This window comes from Aptenodytes forsteri, unplaced genomic scaffold (genome assembly GCF_000699145.1).
Source record: "Aptenodytes forsteri isolate BGI_AS27 unplaced genomic scaffold, ASM69914v1 Scaffold193, whole genome shotgun sequence".
Classification (NCBI taxonomy): domain Eukaryota; kingdom Metazoa; phylum Chordata; class Aves; order Sphenisciformes; family Spheniscidae; genus Aptenodytes; species Aptenodytes forsteri.
This window is the reverse complement of record NW_008795405.1, coordinates 8587516-8613399: the sequence shown is the minus strand read 5'-3', so window position 1 is coordinate 8613399 and position 25884 is coordinate 8587516. Positions and strand designations below refer to the sequence as shown.

At 35.4% G+C, this 25884-nt stretch overlaps 1 protein-coding gene across 1 annotated transcript in view; it reads left to right on the top strand.

Annotated features, from left to right (window-relative positions):
• The window catches only part of EML5 (echinoderm microtubule associated protein like 5), a 96568-nt gene that overhangs the window by 7553 nt on the left and 63131 nt on the right, over nt 1-25884 (top strand). The window contains exons 5-14 of the mRNA XM_019472448.1: nt 1833-2018; nt 11662-11797; nt 14733-14934; nt 16038-16175; nt 16939-17195; nt 19920-20010; nt 20654-20664; nt 22006-22173; nt 24052-24158; nt 24549-24667. Coding sequence (XP_019327993.1) covers nt 1833-2018; nt 11662-11797; nt 14733-14934; nt 16038-16175; nt 16939-17195; nt 19920-20010; nt 20654-20664; nt 22006-22173; nt 24052-24158; nt 24549-24667 — 1415 coding nt within the window. The remainder of the gene's footprint in view (nt 1-1832; nt 2019-11661; nt 11798-14732; nt 14935-16037; nt 16176-16938; nt 17196-19919; nt 20011-20653; nt 20665-22005; nt 22174-24051; nt 24159-24548; nt 24668-25884) is intronic.

Here is a 25884-nt window from a genome sequence, read left to right as displayed (position 1 = left end):
AACATTAACTAAAAATCTGAATCCTAGAGACTTATAGGCGTTTGGATCAGGCAAGAGATTTTTGTTGATGTAGCTTGATTAATAATGATCCTTTTTTCTACTTCAAGATCTAAAAGGACCGTTATGCCAGGAGTGAGCTAGTATTTGCCAGCAGTGATTTAGTATATTTAAGGTGGCTTTATGATGTCAAAACATACCTATTTAGATAAGCAAAAGTTTATTTGAGCAACTTTCAAGGCTCTACGAAGCCTTTTTAAATAACAATAGCATTTTAATAATAATTGGTGTTTCCTTTGAGAAAACATTAAAAAATCTGAATCCTAGAGACTTATAGGCGTTTTCAGGCAAGAGGCTCTACGAAGCCTTTTTAAATAACAATAGCATTTTAAAAATAATTGGTGTTTCCTTTGAGAAAACATTAACTAAAAATCTGAATCCTAGAGACTTATAGGCGTTTGGATCAGGCAAGAGATTTTTGTTGATGTGTATTTTTCTTAAATCATCCCTCCTTTTTGTTCTTTTAGATATCAATAATTACTTACATGTTTGTAATACTATCATTTTTTTTCCTCACATGATATTTTATGCAAATTGTAATACTACTTAATCAAGTTATGTAGATAATTCCAAGTGAACTGGTACTGAGGAATTACTTCTCTTAGGTATGTTACCTACTTCCATATTGGAGCTAGGTGTTTAATTTATGCAGTGATTGTGCAGTTATTTCTCGAGCAACAACATAATCTATGACCTGTGTACTTTGGTTAAAGAAATACTAGTTAAGATACAGGGATTTGTCTAATCAGTATACGGTTATTTCTTAATTACAGTATTGCCGGTACAAAAATCAGTTCATTGAAACTGCTTACATTATCCTGTATTAACTGGAGTCTCTGCTAAGAATTTTGAATAGATTATTGGTAACAGAGAGACTTGCTGTGAAATACAGTTTCGTAAACATGTATACAGGGAACACGCTGAGACAATATAAGAGTGACCTGTCAGCAGTGATGAAATAAATGCTTTCACATTTTGCACTGGATTACTCCAGCAGCTTGTTGACTTTCCAGTGCACATTTACATGTTTGGACAGGAGGGTTTGAAGGGAATTTGCAAGTGCTGCTTGTCTGCAGAGATCTCAGAAACTAGAGTGTAGCTGGAGATTTGGTTGGCAAGTATTGTGCTCTGACAAGAGACTTTGCATGTGTCTTTAGGAGACATTAGTACGTGTTGGAGATCACCTAGGAGAAATTCACTCTCATGTGATTGCTGTAATCACATGCTAATGGTTTATTAGAAACTTGTCAAAAATGTCCGCCTTAGATGGCTGCTTTGCATGATCAGTGGTTCTGATGAGAAGTGGTAAGTCTATAATAAAACCAGCTGCTTTCAAACAGAGCAAATGGCAACCTTATCAGAAATGTACATGCTTAGATTGAATCTTTAAATGCCTAAAGTAACGTGAAGTACAAATACAGCATTTGCAAAGTGGAAGTCTTACATCAAAGAAAGATCAGATAATTCTATTATGAAATGCTTTTCAAAAATGACTGAAAATACAACTGACTCATAAAATACAATTTGAAAGAATATCAGTTTGATTTAATACTGATACCCTGAAACTCCTTCCCACCTAGTCTACAATGCTGATTTTATGGAAAGATAAAGTTGGCTAATAAGATAAAAAGTTGTTAACCAACTGGAGAATTAAAGCAGGGGAAAGGGTATGAAAAATGATGTCTTTTGGAGGTAAGGTACTTCTTTCACATGTACGTATTAAATTACAGGATATTAGCAAAATATCCATCTTTCTGAATCACTTTACTTTGCAGTTCTGGAGCTTGTGTGGCAATTCATTGACACCAAAACGTGGTGTTTTTGGCAAAACTGGTGATCTCCAAACTATATTGTGCCTAGCCTGTGCAAGGGATGAAGTGACATATTCTGGTGCACTGAATGGAGATATATATGTATGGAAAGGAATCAATCTTGTACGGACAATACAGGGAGCACATGCTGTAAGTATATCTCTTTAAATTAATACGAAATGTTAAATAGATTTCTGGAGAACTGGAAAGGGCAGTGTAAGGTCACCTGGTCAGTGTTCCTAAACAATTTCAATGATAGAATCATAGAATAGTTTGGGTTGGAAGGGACCTCTAAAGGTCATCTAGTCCAACCCCCCTGCCGTGGGCAGGGACATCTTCAACTAGATCAGGTTGCTCACAGCCCCGTCCAACCTGACCTTGAATGTTTCCAGGGATGGGGCATCCACCACCTCTCTGGGCAACCTGTGCCAGAGAGCTTCACCACCCTCAGCGTGAAAAATTTCTTCCTTATATCTAAAGGAAGTCTAAATCCACGCCCCTTTAGTTTAAAGCCATTCCCCCTTGTCCTGTCGCAACAGGCCCTGCTAAAAAATAAGTGCCAGTACCTACTGACCCTCAACCCAGTTAGAACTGCTGTTCTGCATATTCTGTTCGGGAACCTGCTTTATTGTTCTAATCATTGATGTTCTCATGAATTAGGGCTTTAATTTGGATTCCCCCCTACAACCAAATAATATTAACCAAAACTATAACAACTGTAACTAATGGTTTTGTTTATAGCAGCGCGAGCTACTTAATCTTTCTCAAGTTTCCGAAACAGTTAAATGGATTTAAAACTCAGTATTTAATACTTTGTTTTGTAAAAACCAATATATTTTTAGAAAGCTATGAAGCATGAAGAAATTAATTTAAAACAGGTACAAGAAAATGTTTCTTTATACAGTAAGCAGTGAATGTCTGGAAAGTGTTTCTGCAGGAAGCTGTGGAGGCAGATGTTATCGGCAGCTTAAAAAAGAATTTGTAGGCAATGGCTTTATGATCAGATACTAAAGGGAAGAGGCAAGCAGGTATCCTCCAAAATCCCTTTATGCTCTTTCAGCATCCACAATGTTGTAGTAGGGAAGAGATGACAGAAAATGGGCAGATGGTAAGAAATGGAACAGGTCCAAGACATGGCCAGGGAGACGGACTTTATTCTAACAGCAGAGGTTGCTGTCCAGCTCCGATGGAGAACGGGATCTCAGCAAGGGATGTTTTTGCTCACCTTGAGTCTCCGTGAGAGACCAAGGAGTATAGAGCAGTGATAAGCTCTGGTCATCTACACTTCATCTCATCTTGTCCCAGCTGCTCTTGCCTGTCAGCTTTTTCTCACAGAAGTGCAAAGACTCCACTCTCTCCTACACACTCTTCTGCTGGCAAGTCACCATGAAACTGCTACCATGTTCTTCCTTGGTGAGAAAATAGGTCTGGAGAGATTTTTTAAATTGTATTTAGTTAGTTAGTTTTACACCAGGTATCACTTTAACAGGTGATTATTTAAGTGGGAATAGTCAGTGCATTTTCTGTTTGCACTCCTTTCCCTGGAAAAAGGAACACTGGTCACAGCAATGCTGGTGAGTGACTCATCCCACTTCCAAACTTGAACTCGGCCAATAACCTGTATAATATGAGCTAGACCCTTTTCTAAAGTGTCAGATGCAACGTGCAGGCCCAGCACTTCCTTCCTTCCCAAGAAGATGTTCTCCATGCTATCAGCATAGGCTGGCCTGGGCCCATTGCTGGGCCCCCACTCAGAGAAAGTTCAGCAGATGAAGTCCAAGATGAGACAAAGACAGCCGAGTAGAATAATACCACCCCTGAGTGCTGGGAAGCCCTCCACTGAGTATCCACTCACACAGCTGTGGGTAGCAGTGGATTGCCACATACTCCAGGACACACTCAGTCTGGACATTGTCACTACCTGGGACTAGTTCCTGGACAGCTGACGTTCATTTTCTTGGTGAAGGAAGGGGACTTCTGTGATCTGGAAAAAAACTCATATTCAGTATTGTGTGTGTGGTACAGCACATTCATCCCCCCCCCCCCCCCCTCCTTTCTTTCTGTTGCTTAAGGTCGCTATTGTGGTAGAAAGTGAATGCTAGATTGAGAAATACATTTAGGTGTTTGTTTATGTACTGTCTCCCTTTATCATTGATGGACTTAGTAGAGCCTGGAATGCGTTTAAGTTTAGCCTTAAGTAGACATGTATTACTCTGTTCAATTGCCCATGTGTCGGTATATATAGTGACATTTTATATACCAGGGTTGAGTATATAGCTGCCTCCCCCAAAGAATATGGATCTACTTTATCTGACTTTCTTTTGTGGATGTCTGATTAATCCAAAAGCATCTCAGAAGGCCTGGACTCCTATATTTAGGCAATTGGTGTTGAAACAAAGACACAGGCCCCCAGAGAGGCTGTGGAGTCTCCATCCGCATCTCTGTCCATTTGGAGATACTCACAACATGGCTGGACACAGCCCTGAGCAACCTGCTGTTATCTGACCCTGCTTTGAGCAGAGGTTTGGACTAGAAGCTCTCCAGAGTTCTTCCCCAACATCAGCTATTCTGTCATTCCGTGAATTGAGTCCTACTGTCTGGTTGTCTGATAGCTCTGTAGAGTCCATTGATTCTATGAACGGTAATATAAGCCCAAACACCTGGCTCATTTGTAGACACGTATGTTTAGTCATTTTAGCTTGACTCAATCACTCTTCCTTGTCCTATGTTGCTGCCTTTTACTGTATTCATTCAGCTTTTTAGAACAGTATACAGCTTTGAAAAGTGAAGATATATCCGTGAAAGTTTAATAAAATTTTTCAAAATGCTTGGTAAGATTTTCTTTTAATCAAAATGTTTTATGCAACTATGAAGTTATTGTATTTTTGCTACGTAAGTTTTCATTATATTTTTCCATATTCATTCAAAGCATATGGTTTTGTGATTAAAGTAGGCAGCAAAAAAACACTTAGTGGTTTGCAATCTAATTTGTGCATGCCAAACTGAGAGAGTCATTTCCTCTCATGGTAGTAAGTCATATACAGTAATATAATGCAAGATTCAACTTCTAACTTGTCCAAGTATCACTTCAAAAACAAAGCAAATCAATTTCTGGTTGTTTTAACCTACGAGGCATGAAACGGCTAAGGTAGCTTCATGAAGCTGTATTATTTGCTGGTTGAAGGTTGATTTTCGTTTCAGAAAGCATTGTACTTTCTAGATAATATTTGAAGTTCCCTTATTAATGATTTTAAATAGCGTGAAAATACAAGCATATGAGTTCCTAGATTGCAGCTTTGAAATTCTAGGTAAAAATCAATAACAGTTAATTATTCTTTCTTATAAGGATGCGTTTGTTTTAACTGGCAGTATTGGACTGGATGGGATGATGTATGTAACTGAAGTATTAAAATCACTGTTTATGATTTGATCAGGTAGAATGGAGGTGACAAAAAGTGATGAATGGTATGTATGTGTGAGAGATTGCAGTCAGTCTGTAGTAAGGAGACTCTTGGTTTACTGATGATTTAGAAATGTACATTCAGGATGGTTGCAGCTTGTTGAATTAACTAATTGAAAAGCGATTGGACTGCTTATTCAGACAGCTGTATAATGACAGTGTGATTATGAATAAAAATAAAGTTATGAAGAACGTAAGTGTGAAAAACATTCTAGACTATATGTTGAGATGTCTTTATATACATATAAGTGTATGTATATTTAAAAAAAATAAAATATATACACGCACGGATACCCTCCTGTGTGCATCTATAGAAATATTAAATGTATTCAAGAAGGCGCAAATTATAAACCAAGAAGTATGAGGGGATATTTTAGTTTTCGAATATTCCCTGGTTCTTACTCTATATCTTCAGATCTGGTTTTAGTGTTCAACAGTGTTCTGTTCTATTCTATATTTTCCTATGGTGACATGGACATTTACTTTTTGATGTTGAAGTTAGTGAAATGAAATTTTTAAAATGCTTATATTGCATATGCAGAACTGGATTCCCAGAGAAAAGAGCGTGCTTTGTCTCCTATCCAAAACTGATCAGGAAAATACCCTCCCATGCTGTTCGATGCTGTAGGAGACACCTGTCCTGTATATTCACTTATTTGTTACTTGGAGTATTTAGAATTGCAACAGTTTATTTCTCAGAATAATGCAGTGCTTTTCAGCTGTTTCAGTGTGAAATGACCCAACTGATACAAACGTAGGATGATGAGAGCTTGCTGCTCCATTACTTTACGTGCTGTGTCAGTTCTTTGTTGACCACAAGATCAAATTTGAAGTGTTCTGCTCCTTATCTTCAGTAGTGTCGGTGGATGGAGCTCAGGTGACCTTGGAGCAGGTCTCATCTAGCCTTCTATTTTTGTCTCTGTCCTTTAGGCTCAATGGAATTGTACTTTGCAGTACTGAAAATTAAGTAGGGGCACTAGTCCATGGCTTTGGAATTCATTTTCACAAGAGATTAGAGTCACTACAAATCTCACCAATTTCAGGGGGAGAAAAAACCCCAATAAAATCTCTTCTGGAAGCTTACTTTCCAACAAAATGAAACCTTGTTTTTCAATAAAATATTACTGTAAAGGATAATATTGTCAGACTATTGTAAGCACAAAATAGAGCAGCTTGGAATAAGAGTGCCTCTTCAGCCATACTAAACCATTACCATAATATTTTACAGTTAGTTTGTACTTAATTTTATAAATCATGTCCTTCTTGTCCATTCTTTTAAAAGAAAACGCAAGTGTAAATGATAACTTTTGTGATGTGCATATGTTGTTAAAAGCACAGTGTGCGCATAGTAGGGAATTGATACAAATTTCCGTTCAGTATGCTAGTGTTGGAATTGTCATCCCTGCATGCCTGTTTATCATCCCGCATCATTACTCCTCAACAGGCTTGAATTAAACTGAAAATTTATTCAAGGAAAACGTCTCATTATTTGCATAAAGTACCATGTATCCCTTTCTTGCAGCATAAACAGCAGGTATCCGAGATGCAGGAAAACATTTTCTAAAGCGCGTTAGTGATGTGGGGATATAGTCCATCCAGCTGGCAGTGGTCTGCATTAATATAGAAAACAGGTCCTTTTCAAAGGTTGGCTACCTTTGTTACAGTTACCCTAGTTGAAAAGACATTTTTTATTTTAAGAGTAATTCAATGTGAAAAATAAACCATGCTGTCCCAGTATAAGCAACCAAGGAAACAGCAACTTTAGCAAGCAAAATAAGAATTCACAGCTAAGCCAGATTATCAGTCTTCTGTCACAGCAATACCAAGAACTGTAGACAGAGTTTACAGTGGTGAGCCACTACTGTGAAATATAATCTTCCTATCTAACAAATCACCTGTAAAAGAGTTAAAAACCGGGCATATTACTATGAAAAAAATTTAAAATAGTTGCCTATACGCCTCTCATTGGCTGAAATAAGTGGATGTGTGAAACATTCCTATCTGAGCTTGAGTAGAAACAAAAAGTTGAAAGCAAATCGGTTGGGATGACTGGAGAGTTGGTTGGAAGAGGACTGGAGAGTTCACTTAATGTAGAAGTAGGAATGAAAAGTAGGAAAAGATGGAAACGAGCAGGGGTTAAGAGTAAAGGCACAGAATTCATGTGCAAGGAACACTGGATGGCAATGGGAAACTCAAATTCTAGTTTTGCTGATCTCTCCTAAATAATAAGAACTAATAATGAAAGTTTTAAAAGGGAGAAAGAAAACAGCAACATGAAAGCATATGTAAGTTCATTGGCACTGGTAGTACTTCAGGAGGTTATTTGTAGGCAGTGCATCTGATTCTGGAAAGTTAATATATACCTTGACTAAAAAAAACCAAAATATTTTATTAGATGTCTCATTTTTGTACCAGTGCAAAGAACAGACTATAGATTCTTCTATTTTATCATCTGACGTGTTCTAAATTCAAGGTAGTCCATGAGTATTAAGATATATATACAAGATGTTACTCAGGTATTAAAACAAAATAGTATGCTTATTTAAAAACACTGTACGTTTTAAAGATTCTTGTGTGCTATGCCTTTGCCTTGCATGGTAAACGTACATAAGATGCTTTCTCAGCAGCTGAATAATTTATTTTGAGATAGTCTTTCAGAGGTGCACATTAAAGTTGTGTGGATTGATGTCAGAAACAGGTTAAATAACAGGCTCGAGGTTAAATAACAGGCACTCTGTTAAAACCATTGCATGCCTATGTCAGTTGGCTGAATACTAATTAAATATAGATGGAAACAATATAATGAACTTAAATGGATGGTTTTAAGCTGGTATCATGTACTAACACGTGAAGTTGTGCAGTATTTTTCTCCTACTGCATAGATTAGTCGTAGATTTGAAAGGTAACTGTCCACTTATTTCAGCCAATGAGAGGCGTATAGGCAACTATTTTAAATTTTTTTCATAGTAATATGCCCGTTTTTTAACTCCTTTACGGGTGATTTGTTAGATAGGAAGATTAAATTTCACAGTAGTGGCTCTCCACTGTAAACTTACTGACACCAGCCTTAAATGTTGGCATTCCATTTCCTTGCTATGCAGTATGTATTGGGAGAGAATATCTTAGAATAAGTGCCCAACATACATGTTGCTTTACATGTTAGCATCTATGTCCTGGATTGTTTCTAGAAGTAAAAAGGTGGCACTGGAGTTCTTATTGAACTGGTATAATGTCTCTGTTCTTCCTATTGCTCAGTAGTAGTCAGTTGCTTCTGAAGTTTCCATATGATCTTTCAAGCTTGGTCCTAATTATAGCTAACTGCAGTCATGCGTTTCAGGAATTGCATAGTCAGAGTTAGTGTAGTGGATTTTATATAAATGACTGCATTTAGATAAATTAACACTTGATTTTTGTCCATTGGAAGCAAGATAGGTCCAGCAGCAATAGAAAACCTGAGACTACCTCACTATTGGAAGCTTCTTGGATACAAGCAGTGGCAAAATGTTCATGCAGTAGAGACCATCTTTTTCAAATTCTTCTTGTACTTTTCCAGCTTTCAACTATCATTTCTGGTAGATCTGAGCATTTATTTTTGTTTGCTCTCATTCAACTGTTTTTTTTTAATTTGAGGGAACACAGATGTGATACCAGCTGGTTATATTGGAAAAATAGGAAATACTCTGCATTCTGAGAAAACCGCTGATCAATTTGAGATGTTATTTCCAGAATTCTTCCGTTCATTAGGAAGCGTAATGAAAAATTTGTAACAGAAGAATGCAGTCTGTATATCAAACTTCGTAACTTTTAAGATGGAAGACTTTGAGCCACACCTTTTTTTTGATTCAGGAGCACAATCAATCTTTGTTGCTCGCATTATTCAAGTGGATCAAACAAAGTCAATGCAATTGTTTGCTTCTCATTACTGCTAGAAGGCTATTGACCATCAAGAATCAAATTATGTTAATGACAATTTCAGGCTGAAGTATTAAGAGAAGCATGAAGACTCCAAAGTTGATTTGCATTAACAATCTTGACAGTTTCTGAAAGGAAAGATTTAGTGGAAGACTTATGACTGGCCAAGCTACCAGAGTAAAGAATCTGTCTTTTCCCCGTTAAGTGTGGGCCTAATAATTAAATGAAGAGTAGTGAAGCTCAGCTTCTTCCATTAGGTATTTACAGTCCCCATTAATAAGGGACCTTTTTTCTAGTTTTCATCTAACTCTTCTATTCCAGTGGCACATAGAGTGAAATGAGAATGTCCTATTGCATTTCAAGAGATTGAGCAAGCACATCTGCCAAATCTCCTTGACAACCAGTATGTCCTTTTCAAGATAAGGATATTCTGTGAAATGGAAAACAGATTAATCCTGGATCCACTTGATCTTATCTTCAGAACATTCAGCCAGCTTCCCACTTCGCCAAATGTCTGATTCTTTTTTTAGAACTGACTAATTAAATAATGGATTTTGGAAGGAGTTAATTAGAGAAAAGAGAATAGTTCTATTATCAAGGTTGCATTCCAAAAAGAGCTTTAAAAGATGTAAATATGCCAGAACTCGGGCAGAATTCAGTATATGGTACAAAATGAGCCAAAATTCCTCTAGCGTTTTATTTGCTCAATGACGCTAAAAGGTTAATGCAGTAAAACAGACAGGCAGACACACACAGAGAAACAAATACAGTTTGGGTTGTATTTTCAAAAATCTCTAGGCTCCTAAAGAAACAGGATTTTCAGGACATTAGAGATAATGGGAGTTAGCCTTCTAATCTGCTTATGACTTAAAAATTCCACTACACTTCTGTTTAGGCATGTACTACTCCTGAAAATATGGCTTGTCTTAAAAGTCTGTATCCTGAGGATGGACATGACACGTCAAAAAACTTGAGTTCTGTCACCTTAGTCTTTCAGTTTTGATTGTCATTTGACATTCTAGTAATAATACGCTTTTTTTGTGAAAGCTGAGAGATTTCTTTTTTCTCAACTTGAAAAATGATATCCTTGTTACCTGATGCTAGAGAAGCAAACACAGTCCATATTTCATTATGATCAGTCCATTACGGTATTTTCCTTAGCTAAAATTTAAGAAGAAAAAACAGTTTGGTAGGAGAGGATAGTCATGAGTAACATGGGAATTCTCACAAGCCACAACACTGGATGCTAATTTGTTCTGTAAGTGTACAGCTTTATTTTCCCCCAAAAGCCAATCTCTCCCTTGCAAATTGCTTTCACTTTTGGGATTAATGTGTTTCAATACTGTAAAATCCAGACCCCCAACCAAAGAAACTATTGGAACATTACATTTACTTCTTTACAAAACTGAAATTTCAGAACAATATTGTAGAAGATATATGTCTGTTATTGGCTGTTCTACCTTCTTTTGGACAGGAGTTACAGAGACAGGATTTTTCCTTCCATCGTTTTTAATGCTCTTCTGTTTTGGCATAGCTGAATATTAAATATTTTCAAAAAATATAGAACTTTTTTTTTTTAACTTCTCATAGGCTTATTAACTAAAGTTGCCCTTTCAGTAGCTTTGCTTACTGAAATGCGTGAGCTACTTCAGAAAATAAGACTAGTGAGCTGTGTAGGCACTTTAAAAAAAAAAAAGTGTTTATGCTATTTAGATAATGTATCATGTTTACATTCAAATATAGTGGCTATGTAAATACAGTATCTTTGTTTTAATAAAAGATATATCATCCTTGCCTCTTTGTTATCCTGAAGAAAATGTATCAAGTGAGTTAAAGAAAATGTGTTAGGTTTTGTTTCCTGATGTCCACCTTTAAAATAAGAGCTTATATTAAGTATTTTTAAATGGTGTAGTGATCACTGGTTTTTTTAATATTTTGCTTCTAAACTTAAATTCTAAATCAATCTTCCTGGGCTTAAAAAGTAAAAAAATCCCAGGTGTTTTTTGCCTGGTTGCATAGAAGCTGAGTAATAGCAACAAAGGCCCTGAACCAAGTGTAATGGAGATCCGTGGAAATCCTCCTGCTGACATTTGTGAGACTTGGACCAGGGCCTAAGGCAAGAGGATAGGAAACTAAACTCTTTCTAGGGATAAGAAGCAGCATCACTACGATCACCATCAGGATGAAAGCAGTATTGCAACAATTCTCTTATCTTACTGTTTGTCACTGAATGTGGATTCTGCTTGTTTTGAGTTTGTTGCCATTTCTGGCTCATTCATATTTAAAACTTGTATTAGTTGCATATGTTCATGCTATTTTCAACAGTGTAACAGGTAGGAAGACAATCAATACCGGCATGGGCAAGAGTTCCACTTTCCATACCTGTGTATATTGTTAAAAATAACTTTCTTCTCTCTTTAGGCAGGAATTTTCAGCATGAATGCATGCGAAGAGGGGTTTGCCACTGGTGGCAGGGATGGCTGCGTTCGCTTGTGGGACTTAAACTTTAAACCAATTACTGTGATTGATCTCAGGGAAACAGACCAGGGATATAAAGGTAAAAAGAAGTTTGTCACTTTTGATATACCAGTAAGGTAGGAAACTTACCGGTGTTTTGAACAAGAAGACTTTAAAAAACCAAAAAGGTTGTTTCATGTAGATTACTGTGAACCGTTTGCTAGAAAAGAAATTTGATCATGCCCACTAGTATGAAGGTCATGTAGTCCTTCAGAGTTACTGTAAAACATACTATGAAGTTGTAGACACAGAAATTCAATTTTTTTTTCTTTTAAACCAATAAAACACACATCTTTTCTATAGCATAGCAGTTTTTAACAAGGAACAGTAGTGCTTTAAGAGAACTTGGAAGAGACAGTGAGATCCACAATGTAAAACAGTGGAGTACAGAAATTGCATTTGCTGGTTACCCAAATTTTCATAAAAACTATTTGGAAGTAATCTATAGTTTCATAGTACTTAGAACGTTGCTTACATGTACCTATTACTTCAATTACAGTTTATGTTGTGCTAAAATTTTATATCTAGCAGTCTATAGCATGATTTGTCAGTATTCTAGATATTGTTGCTGTAGTGATTCAGGAAAAGAATACAAACGTATACTGAAGCACTAATGTCACTTACAATATTGCTTTTGTTGGCATTTGGTTTTCTTTGCCACCAGCCACTTTGTTATTTTTCTAATATCTTGCCAAGAAATTGACAATGTGGTAGAATGTCTGTGATGGCAATCAGATATTCAGGGTCAATAAATAATTGATTGCAAGTTAAATCTTTGTATTCTGTAATTGATTTGGCATTCCCACCAAGATTGTGAAATATTGCAACAAGATAATACATTTTATTTTAAATGCCCTGCAGTACAGTGACTCTGTTTTAAATTTAAACGTACTCAGCTGCTGTTTCTCAGCTCTCTTGCATGTAGTTGAAAGCTGTGTTTCATTCCCCGTTTCATTCTTTCAAACTTGTTCTCCACTCCAGATTGTCTCCTTTACTTTTGATGGAACAGACTCTTGCCATTAACTGTTTTGGTTCTTCTTGATCACTTATGTGAACTCCATCCTCATCTTTTTGACTTGTCAAATGCCCATGATAGAGCTAATAGATTTTTAAAAATCCTATCTTTAATAAGTTCAGTTTCTTGAATCTTTTCCCTTTGGTCTTTTTTTTCTTATTGTATCCTTTTGAGGATTGCCTTTATGACCTGTCCTTCTACTCGTTTTCTTAATTGTATTTTTTGCTACTCCTATACCTCAACTCTTGGTAGTTTTATCCGTGAACAGGAACTCAAGTTCTGTATCCCTGTGAATGGCTCACAGAGCAATTAGTTGACTCTAGATATATCTCCAAGTAGTCAAATTATTTTTCAAAATATCTCCCTCCACCACAAGAAGTTCCAAATTACTAAACCAGTTGTCTTAATCATACTTCATCAAAGACTCTGGTTGTTTGTTTCTTTATTTTTTAATTACTGTAGACAGTATAGCCATATAATGTCTAGATTATAGGGCTGAATGGTAAGGTGGTTATATTCACCAGTGCAGCACAATAGGAACAAATCTGTAAAGCAAAACAGTTGGTGTGGAGGGTTAGAGTAGCACAATATACATGCATTTTGAGGGGTGTTAGCTCTAGTCTGGTTCAGTGGACTGAACATTGTATTGCAATTGGAGTGCACTGAGTGCACTCCTGGAGCACATCTTTCAGTTCTGTTTCATATGGAGGGAGTCTTATTTGTGCATTTGAAGGCTATCTTGTAATGCAAGGCATGGTAAGTAGGCACAATGAGAAGCTTTGCTTTGAAAGCCAGCTTTGTCAGAATTAAACATCAGTGCAGATGCACCAGACTGGCCTGCTAACCCACCCATTCACAGTTTCTGAGACTTGCAATTTTTTTCCAATGTAAATTTAATAACATAAGGATCTTCTTTTTCCTCTAAATAGTTAAAAATATTTTTCAGAAGCACATCAACTCATTCCATTACAATATGCCTTTCTCTCATCTGATAGATATAATTTTGTCTCGCATATTAATCCAGAGTAGTTTTTCAAAGATCACTCTTGAGCTACTCTCCACGAAAGTCAGTGTTTAGGCAAAGTCAATTAAGTTAGGCATTGCTACCATCTGGTTATCTACACCTGAAATTGGCAAAATTGAGTTGCGCTATCAGAATGTAATAAATGCAGCCTGTTTTAAAAGGTGCATGTTCCTAAAATTGGGCACCTGAGACTGGGTTCTCAGTGTACTACTGTCCTAACTTCCATTTTATTATTCCCAACCTTATCTACAAACAAGTGCAGCCTGTGAGTGCTCACCTCCACTGTAAGCCTGGAAACTAATTCCGTTGTTAGAAATGCATGTTAAATTCCATCATAAACCCTTTTCATCTCTTTATATGTTGTTTCAGTTTGACCTATTTTTATTTTCTATTTAGTGGGAAAAATAATTCCAGACACTATTAAGATGTTACAAAGATTTGCTTTAGGGGAAGCATCTTGGAAACAAGCTGGGGAGAATTGGGCTCTTTGACTGTCTTACATATAATGCATGTTCCACTGATGCTTCTGGCACCTATATAATTTAGGTTCATCTACCTAGTACTAAGGTCCATGGTTTGATCAGAAATTGTAATTTATATTGTCTGCTACCTTTGTTGAAATTTAAAGACGTTAAATGTGTAATTTCTGATGCAAATGTCAGTATTACCTTTCTCTGTCAGAGATTGGCTACATGTCCTTTATTAAAATAAGGCTCCCATTTTATTTTAGAATTTTTGTAATACTGAGCTTGAAAAGTTAATGTTCCAAGGGCAGTATGTGTTACATGGAATAGATAAAAGGAGTAAATGGTGGAGTAAGAGAAGGTATATGGATGCTTCTTGACATTTTCTTGCTTTTATGTTTTGTCATGTGCTATGTTACCTTTGTTTCACAAATTCTCAGGATGTATCTCTCAGTAACAATCTCTTCTACAGGTCTGTCTGTAAGAAGTGTTTGCTGGAGAGGAGACCATATACTCGTCGGGACACAAGATAGTGAAATTTTTGAAATTGTGGTGCATGAGCGTAATAAGCCTTTCCTGATAATGCAGGGGCACTGTGAAGGAGAGCTGTGGGCTTTGGCTGTCCATCCTACAAAACCGCTAGCAATGACTGGAAGTGATGATCGATCAGTCAGGTTAAATCTTGTTTGTTTGTTTAACTGCATATAGTTTTATACAAACAGCTCATTTTGTAGATAACCTAATTGAAATGTATACATTTTAAAGGTATTAAAGTGTGGCATTGAAGTGTTTCTGATCTAGTTCAGTTACGCGTGAAATTAGTGCTCTCCAGTAATAAAATATAGTGAAAATGTGTATTTCACAAAAATGAAATGTACAAAATTTGAACAAATTTCATTTAGCCTAACATTAAGCACTCATACACAAGTATCCTGTAAGTGTTTCCTTTTCAGGAGTTATGTTAGGCATTCACAGGTTACAATGAAAAAAATTGTAATAAAAACTTACAATTTTTACTCTACCATAGTCATTTTTCACATGCTGCGAATTAACTTTTAGCTTGGGATTTTCATCAAATTTAACACATGCATAGGAAATAAAATCTATATTCAAAGAAAACCCAGTAAATTACTCCCTTTTACAAGTTCATCTTTTTTTGTCAAAAACACCTTTTCTTTTCTTTCTTAGAAATTAAATGTGTTGGCATTTTTGTTAACTATCTTAAGTGTAACGTGGTTAAGCAAAACAGTAGTTGAATTATGAATATTGAAATAATGCTCTAGAATTCCAGATATACCTTGTAAATGGTAGATGTTATAATGTATCTTGTAGTAAAAACTTCCATGTTATAATATTATCTAGTTATATGTAAGGAGTTATGAATAATGACTTGTTAATAGGAAAGGATCTGTTTACTGAGCAAAGTCTTTAATTGTTCTTTAATGTTCTTCTTGGCTAAAATGGTTAACAAAATAGTGGAATTTTCACAGAGTGGTCTAAAAGTATATATTGTCACATGTTGTCATTCTTTTTATATTCAGAAAGTCAAACAAAATTAATCTGCCCTTGCATTTTCTCATTAGATATTTTCTCGCTATGTTAAATATAAGAATATTCTTTGCTGTGTGCAAAATTCACACTTTTGTCTTAGATTTTCCTTGTGGAAAATTATTTTAAAATAGGACACTACCATGTGCAGCGTTCTGCAGAAATTGCAGGCTTCATGCTGTCTATGACACAGCTACAAACCACTCCTTACATTTGTACTTTATTTTAGAATTTGGAGTTTAATAGACCATGCTCTGATTGCCCGATGCAATATGGAGGAACCCATTCGCTGTGCTGCAGTTAGTACTGATGGAATCCATCTCGCTCTTGGAATGAAGGATGGCTCTTTCACTGTGCTTCGAGTCAGGTATGTTACAAAAATTAAAGATAGATATGTTATTATCTCTTTCAAGCATGTTCTCTAATTGCTTTTATAAACTGTATGTATATTGACACTGTAGTGACCATACATGAGGAGATCACTTACGTTTCTGTTTTAAATTACTCATCTTGAGGGTGCTCAGATTTTTTAAATGTGTGCGCTACATGTGTTCATGTTGTTCCATAACAACACATTTGAAAAAGTATATTGGTCTATTTGCAAAGAGTGGCAGTGTTCTAAGAAGTGTTTTACTTTAGGTTTTAGCTTTATTAATTATTCTTGAATTATTAAGAAATAAATTTTCATTACTTGCTAAATTGCTTCCATGTGTTGGAATGCTGCTGTCAGCACATCACGCATACAAAAACAGTGCTGCCTTGTTGCTGTGATCCCACAGTTTTAAAGGGAAAATGAGATCTATGTCTCATGTCAGTGAAGTTTTCTTCCCTGAGTGAATAAAGATCTGGTCATCTACCTGATTACTTTTTTTTTTGTGGACCCAGCTTGAACAGTTCCTTTTGTTCGCTCTCCCTCAGCCCAGTGCAGCACCTTCTTGTGTCACTGTTCCCTTCTCTTTTTTTGGCTGTGAAGCCCTACCCAACTCTAAAAATAGCAGTGTTGTGTTTGCACATATGCTAGTAAAGTTTACTTCATCATTTCACAATTTTGTCCATTTTTTTAAAACTGGGAACTTGACAGTATGATAAGGCTCTTCTATACTTATGACATGCTTTCTTTCATACTACAGAGATATGACTGAGGTTGTTCATATCAAAGACAGGAAAGAAGCTATTCATGAACTGAAATACTCACCAGATGGGAATTTCCTAGCTGTTGGTTCCAATGACAGCTCTGTGGATATATATGGTGTTGTTCAGCGATACAAGAAAGTTGGGGAATGTATTGGATCTTTAAGTTTCATTACCCATATGGATTGGTCTTTGGACAGTAAATACTTACAGACCAATGATGGCAACGGGAAGAGACTTTTTTACAGGATGCCAAGTAAGATTCTGAGTTGCCTTTATGATATTTGTTACTTATTACAGAAAGAATGTATAGTAGTTTTGTAAAAACAGACAAATATAGATCCTGGTTCAAAGCACTGGGTTATAGAGAATTTTTTTTCTAAGTTCATATAAATATTTGCTATATTTGAATAAGTACAGCATTTTCTGGCAAAGTTACTTAACTATTTTTATCCTTACATGTTTACTCTTCTTTATAATGCATCTTTTCATGGTAGAGATGCTGGCTTATAATTTATTTTATTTCTCAAAACTAAATCTTCACTCCCACTTTTTTAGAAAAAGAAAAATATTGCATTCAAATTCAGTTTTTGCAGTAGCTTAATAACTTTGTGCTTACTGAGCTTGGATGTTAAATGGATTATCATTTGCTTGCACTGTATGTTTTTTAAAATGTGTGGAAAAATCCATATGTTGCATCTCGGAAGAGTTATCTGGTTTTCTAGAACTATGTTTGCAGCAGAACTGAGGAATTTAACTTAAAAGAGCTTTTACAGTGAGAAATTTGTAATAGATAGAAACAATCGGAATGCAAATGAATTTGGAAGTATAATGAGATTGGCTAACTGTAGAGAAAATAAGAGTAACTGATATAAGTATGCCAGAATATTAGGAATTACTCACTGGAAACAAAAGAAATATTGAAGCTGTGATACATACATGATTCAATCATGCAACCTTCAAAATGAACAAAAATATCAAAATGAAATTTAGCTGGGCAGTCTACTGATAATGCAAGTTCAAATGTGTCTTTTTTATGGCAGGGGACTATTAAAGAAAATTAGTACATTACATAGTATTAAAATATAGTTTTCAGATTCAAAGTTTGTGACAAACCCATTATTGTAAATATTTTCAAGACAACACTGTCTTGAAAACTTGACTGAACTCTTGAACCATGCTCTTGAAAGAGTTTTCATCAAGACAATTCCCCCTGCAAGAGGACATATGCACATAGTACATATATCTTAAAGCTTCAAATTTAAGTAGTCCTGATTACAATATGTCAAGGGCAGTATTTGTCACAAGGTTTGACTTGTTTCTTCTGGGTGTATACACTCTTTACATAATATCATTCTATATTTTTCCCACTCATCATATTTGTAGTAAGTATTTATTATCATCACCACTTACTATATTGTCCCTTCATTTGTTATACAATATTTACGCTTTGCATTGTACATTATTTATAGTTCCATGGAGCTTTTTGTGACTCTTTGCTGAAGCATCTAATTCATTCTGTTCACAAGTTTGATTTTGTGCACTGAAGGAGACAGAAGTTATGTAAGAAAAGATAGTAAATGAGAACTTAATTGGACTGTAACAAATACATACACACAGGAGGAGCAATTTCAGGTTACATAGGCAGCTTTCAGCCTGGAGTTTCTTGATGTATTAGAATGTGGGATTGTGAAAGCTTGTTTATGAAAAAGTGTAGCACGGTCAGTGAAGTTAGAGGAATCTCCTAAATATTTTAAAGTAATGACCAGAATCATGTAACACTTGAAAGTCCACTATAAATGAGTAAGGAACTTACAGTTGCCTAATACAAGATCTGTAGGACTTAGCCACGGATATAACCAGTATTAGTAGTCATCGTTTACATGGATTAGTGATTGAAAGAGATTACAAGGTAAACCTTGTCAAAGGGTGCAGTTATTTCATCAGAGCTGAAGGATCTTCAAACAGGGCACTTGAGTTCCTTTCCAGTTTTTGGAGGGGTATATAGTAGTTAAACTTTTCCTTGAGTGTGGGGTGTGTGTTTGTTTGTCTGTTTGTTTTTTCCTTTGTGATTTATTTGCCATTTTGCTTTATCTTCTCTATGGCTGTTCTTTACTCTGTTTGTTTCGGTCCACTTGAGTTCTCCCTTGCCCTATCCCTCTGTTGAAAACTTACCTCCTTACAGTACCTGAGGCTGCTCTCCCCTCCCCTCCCCTCCCCTCCCCCTCCCCCTAGTCAGAATCCTATTAACAATAAGAAAACAGGAAAAAAACCAGCCCAGTTGCCTTCAATTTTGTTACCACTGAAGACAGAGGTGAATTGTTGGCAGTGTCCTGCTCAGGTTGTGCAGTTGCGCACTCAGTCCGACTCACAACTTTTACATTTGCTTGCATTGTTCTTGTGTTGCTCCTGCAGTCTGCTTCTGGCCGTTCCTGAAGACAGTATTTATTAAATGGGCCTTTGGTCTGACTCAGTACTGAGCTCTTACATGAAACTTTGTGGGATTGGAACAATCTCATTACAGATAGAGCTGATATGAAATAATGTAACAAGGATCTAAGCATAAAACTGGTACTTTCAGTAATATACAGTGGCCAGATCTAAATGAGTTCTTCAGTTTTTGCTCTAAACAATCCAGGTTTCTAGAAGAGTTCAGCAACAGAATTTTTCCAAACTTTATCTTAGAATGGCTACATGTATTTTTTGATACATATTTAAAAATAACACAGCCTCAAGCAGATATCAAGAAATAATAAAAACTTCAAAGTACCAAACCCATGATCTTCTGTTAAGTAGTCTTGAGAAGCCTTACTACTGATACTGTTGGTCATAATAGGGAATATTCGATCAGGACAGTTTTAGAAGTCAATTTTTAATTCTTCCTCAGTTGGATTTGATTTCTGGAGAATTTCAAAAATTTTACATTCTTTAAAATTGCATAAGTGAATATTGAAAAATAGCTCTTTATTTTTGTTCTTAGGTGGAAAAGAAGTAACAAACAAGGAGGAATTAAAAGGCGTTCAGTGGGCATCATGGACCTGTGTTTCTGGCCTTGAAGTTAATGGAATCTGGCCATTATAAATGTGTATTTCTGAATTTTGGTTATTCAAGAAAAAGGTTTTAGAAACGGGGTTTTTGAAAATTATATAAATGGCCAATATTTATTCTTAGAAGTTTAGTTTGAGCTCAAGTGGAAAACAAAATAATAGGCTGGTGTTATTGACAGCTGTAATAGTATTTTATTTGCATTTTGAGGTTTTAGAATCTGGGTTTTTGAAAATTATATAAATGGCCAATATTTATTCTTAGAAGTTTAGTTTGAGCTCAAAGGTGGAAAACAATAATAGGCTGGTGTTATTGACAGCTGTAATAGTATTTTATTTGCATTTTGAATAGGATAGCCAAAAGTTTTACATATATTTTATTTTGTAAAATAGGTTTGTTTGTTTGTTTTTTAATAAAATTTCACGAGGTGATAAAATATCTACCCTTTTATGAGATACATATCTTGAAGACGAAGATGAAATACTTAAAGTAGTTTTCTTCCTTCCTCTGGATCTATGATGGAGATTTGGGCTAGGAAGTAGAAAAAATAACTTTACTAAATGATTAGAGGCAATAAATAAGTGAATAGCAAGTTGGTCCTGTAACTAGAGTATGCCACTGTATGTTATTTGAAGTTTAAAAACTTTTCCCTCACATTTTTCCTCAAAGTTTTACTAGCAGTAAGGACAAACCTCACGTGACATTTTTAAAACTGAAGCCTAAAGGAAGGTATATAATTCAAGTTTACTGTTTAGGACTGAGTGAACAGGGGAGAGATGTATATCTTTTTAGACAAGAAAGGCTTCATTTTTTCAGAGCTGTTTGAAGAACTCCATTCTGGACACCATTCAAGTTGAACTGTAACAAATTATCAATAGCAGAGATCTCTGTCTTCAAGATGATAACATGATGATGATCAGAGAAAGCCTGTGAAATGTTCGCTAGCTTTTAAGAAGAGTCCTCTTTGCCTAAAAAGTTTGCCTGGGGACTAGATCAAATCTTTAAGTTTTGAAAGGGGAAACAAAAAGTTGCACTGTTGCATCATTGCAATTTGCAGCATTGCATGTTTAATGCTGGCTACAACTCCATGATCTTTGTGATGGGTCTTAACATATGTCTTCAAGCACTATGTGTGTAAAGAAATGATTTTTTTTTTTTTTTTTTAAAATGACTGATATTCCCCTGTAGTTTTTTTCAACTCGTTTTGTAAAAGGTGATATTAAAAAACATTTCATTTCAATCTTTCCCATTTTATTTTTAAAGTGACAAGGCTTTTATTGGTACCTGAGGTAATCCAAAAATATGTTCTTGAAAACAGTCTTCTGTCCATTTGAAGGAGACTGAATTTGTTCCCTTTTAATCCCCTATTTTGCAGTAGAATTATAAAATCAAAGGAACAAGAATCTGTATAACGGAGTGCTGTTAGGATTTTCTTTTTAGTAACTGATCCAATGATTGTGTTGTAATTATGTAGTAGTCAGTGAAAAAGTTAACTTGATGTAGTTATACTACTACTAAAGGTGTGAGGATATGAATTGCTAGAAGTGCTTAGCACTCAGATTGCACAAACAGTGGGAACTGGTGCTACGAGCACACATATGGTGGTGTTTTCACAGAGCTAAATATACAACATTTAACATTTAAATAACTGCATCTTTTCAATGTAGAAATAATAATTGGCAAAATATTGGTTTGTAAAAAAATAAAATTAATACAATAACACTTTTAAAAAAATCTTCCTTTAGTACACCTCGTATAACGCTATCATATGTCTTCCCTCTTTGTGTTTGACTTGTTCAAGATATTATATCCTGGAATGCAAATTTAAAAATTTATCTTAAAGACAGATTAAAATTTGGGAATACTGCAAAAAGTTACTGCTATTAATTAAAATATCACTAGTAATTAGAATATCTTCATTAAATGATTACTTTTTGTAAGGGTTCCTTGATATATTTTCCTAAGGTGCTTCTGAAACATTTATTCTGCATATATTGAAGAGATTTTTATTCTTGTTCTAGGAGCAAAGTTTAAAAAATACCTCGGTCATTCTGCTCACGTGACAAATGTCAGATGGTCTCACGATCACCAGTGGGTTGTTTCCATTGGGGGAGCTGATCATTCTGTCTTTCAGTGGAAATTTGTCCCTGACCGGAAGTTGAAGGATTCTCTTCATATAGCACTCCAAGGTAAGTGACTTTTTAAAAAAAAAAAATGGGTGGGAGGAGGGGAGGCTAAAGGAGAAGTAAAATTCCTTGGTGCAAGTGTAGAAATAAATATTCAGAATTGTCGGTCTGCACAAAATTGTTGTTCTTTAAACTTTGCAGCTGCCTGAAGTACCTGATAGCGTTGCCTAATACGTGCCTGTACCCTGTATGCTCAGTCTAGGAAGATTGTGAAAAAAAATCACCACTGTGTTCCCTGTGCAAAGGGAAAATTTAAAAGTTCGGATCATAGATATGAATGTAAGAATTCTGTACATATCATCCTCTACTAAATTGCCAACTGGATGCCCAGATGTCACTGGAAAAAAAAGATGTATATACTCATTTGATTAAAGTTTTGAGGTATTTAGATGATAATTTAAGCATTATAATTTTGGTTTTGGGGGGGGGGGTTGTTTGTTTGTTTTAAAGCAGACTGTAGGTGTTTAATATTTGGAAAAAAACACAGATCAAGTTTCCACCAGTGACTAATACAGCAATTAATCTCATGATTGAGTTTCCCAAAATCAAACAATTAACTGAGTGCCTCACTTGGAAATTCCTAAAGGAATTTAAAGAGTCCTTTGGGGAAATAAGTATATAGAGTTACAATGAAATAGGCTGTTTCACCCTTTAATTGCTAAGATCAGATGAAGATGTATCAGTGTGGACCCAGCTAATAGGTAAATGAATGCTGATTCAGTGCTGGCCTTGTCAGTGCCAAATGCAGAAAGAAGCAATAGTTCTCTTCATCTCCTTGATGAAGCCTCCAAAAAGCCTTTAACTGGTTTGATCCTTCATGATATGGATTCATTTTCAACTAATTATTTCCCATAACCCAAATTTCTCATTAGTTACTGCTTCCCAAGATAAAATTTCTATATATTAAGCGTTTAGATTCCTTGTTCCTGGATATTATAATCTTACTTCTGGCTATCTGACAGTATGTGCAACATACATCTGTTTTGTCACACTACTGATAATTGTCCTGTTAATGGCTTTTCTAACTCTGAAATCTGCTACCTTTATCAGTAGCAATATTGGTTTTCTCTAGATGACTGATAAAAATATTAAGTAGTATAGCTCCAAAGATTGCTCGTTATTGCATATTTCTAGAAACATTTCTTACTGAGTGGTGATTCTCTCTTTGCAATTACATTTTGAGATCTTTTAAAATCCATTTGTGTTCTAGACTGATTTTGTGTCTGGTTTCTTAACCAAAAAATGTGCAACATTCAATCAAAGGTTGCAGAAAGGTCCAAATATGTTATCATTTATCAGGCAGGACGTTCTTTCCAGTTTCTGTTGGAATGAAACTGTGCTACAACATTATCTGGCTTTCCCCAGATGTAGAACAGAAACATTAAATGACTACTCTCTTTCTCCACAGTCACCGAGAATTTTACCACTTCCTTCCCATGTATGATTCCACCGCCCCCACCCCCCACTCCCCCCAATCTACCTGAAAAATTAACACTTACATCAATGGCTCTCCTAACCATAAGTTTCTCCTTGGAGCCCTTTACTTCCCTTGTTAGTTTTCTGCAAGTCTTAGTTTCTGCTTTCATTCCTTCATTTTCTCCTTTCTTCCTTTCCCTCTAACATTAATGTTGATGAAATAATTTTAATAAATGAAAGTTAACTCGCTCTAAAAAACAAACAAAAATTATCATACTTACAAGTTGGCTTATTTCTACTGTATCAGCAGAATTGATCCTGTCAGCCTGTCAATTATTAGCAGTTTATGTTGTAGTTAATATAAGCATTGATTATCAAACCAGAAACATTAAGCAGTTACTTTAAACACTTTCTGGTTTGTAATTTAGGTTGCTTCATTTTCTGTTTTTGTTTTCTTGGTGGCAGAGAGTCTGGTTGATTCTAATAGTGATGAATCGGATTCAGATCAGTCTGATGTTCCAGAGCTGGACTCTGAAATTGAACAAGAGACACAGATCACGTATCGTCGACAGGTAAAGATTTTATATTTAATGGCAATTGGAATGCTTCCCAGGGTTTAAGTTGGTCTTTTATGAAGACCTGTTGAAATCTGAAAACTGGGGAGACTGAGAGCTGAGCAGGAATTGACCAAAACCTTTAGAATTGTTATTATCTCATGCATTCAAAATATTAAGATACAATAGAGAAAGAAGAAGTGATTACAGGTATTCCTAGCATGTTCTATTAGAGTTTTGGTTGTAATTTCAAAAGGAGTTACACTATACAATAACCAGCTACAGTTACTGGAGGTTTTTTTCAGTGAAGTCAGTATGACATTTTTGTGGGTGATAACTGTGTCTGAATTCTCAGAAACATGCTTTTCTTATGAACCTCTTAATTTATAAGTGTGCTCTTTCTTAAAGGTTTACAAAGAAGATCTACCTCAACTTAAAGAGCAATGCAAAGAAAAAAGAAAAAGTGCAGCTTCTAAGAGACGAGAGCGGGCTCCAGGGAACAGTATAAGATTACATTTTGTTCATGGGTATGAAAACTAGGATTCTTTAAAATATACAAGCAGACTGTGTTTTGCAGATTGGTGTTTATAATTTAATAATCTGGTGAAAGACTTTTAGGTCAGTTGCTTTGTGATTTACTGTTTTTATTTATTTCTGTAAAAATAAATTTACACTAAATTAATAGAAAGCTTTGATGCCAAGCTAGACTAATTCTGAAGTGAATTTGCACTGAAACTTAAGCTGAAACTTTCTATTTGAATAGAGGTGACTAAATACAATATTTGGCTATTACCCATATTTTTCAGTATCTGGAAAGGAATAGTTCTCTTTGGTGTATTATTTTGGAAGCTACGACAGAAACTTGGTGTAGTTGAGGTGACTGGATTCTGTACTAAGTGGTGTTTCTATCAGTGTTTCATTAAAAAAAAAAAGTATAAACTATTTGTACCTAATCTGAAACAATTTACATGTTCCTCTGTTAGTTTAGGAATTAAATTTAATTCTTAATAGGTCCTGTTATGTGTGTTAAAATTCAGTTTCATTCTCTTTTTGGTGCTAATTTGAGTAACAAAATGACTTCCAGATACATCCTCGAAATCTTACGATTTTGTCTTTAGGATTGGTAGTCTCCCATAACTCTTCATAAGTGAAGACTTTTTCATCGGGACAAAGATGTGGTGTTTTAAAGCAAACTGGCAGTAGATGTTACTACATTAGAATAATGATCAGAAATACAAAATCCCTTGATACAAAGCAAAACCAAAGCCTTTATTAAATTAAGGCATTGGAAATCAGGTAATGCTGTGTTTTTCTTTTAAAAGATACTTCTTTGCAGGAATACAACTTCTTTTTGGAGATAACTAAATGCACAGATAAGTTACTGACACTGTCTGTCTTTATAATGACACAAACAATTTTAGAATTCCACGTGAAATGCTTAATAAATTAATTGGCTAAGAATAGTTAATCATTCAACTCATCAATTTTGTCTGTAGAAGACATGGAGTCTGAGGAATAGCTTTGGAAATAATGACAACTGGGAAGCTTGGTACAGAGTTGGTTTTCTTATTTCTATTTTTGACTCTCCAGAATTCTCAGTTGAAGATTTTTATATCTGTATAGAAAATGCATTAAGGTAGGTAGCTGTATGTAGTCTTTAAAATTTAGTCTAAGAATCAAACCAAATGATCCTGAGGAAGATGTAGCACAAGCAAGGGCCCTGGATCTTTGGGATTATTGTTAT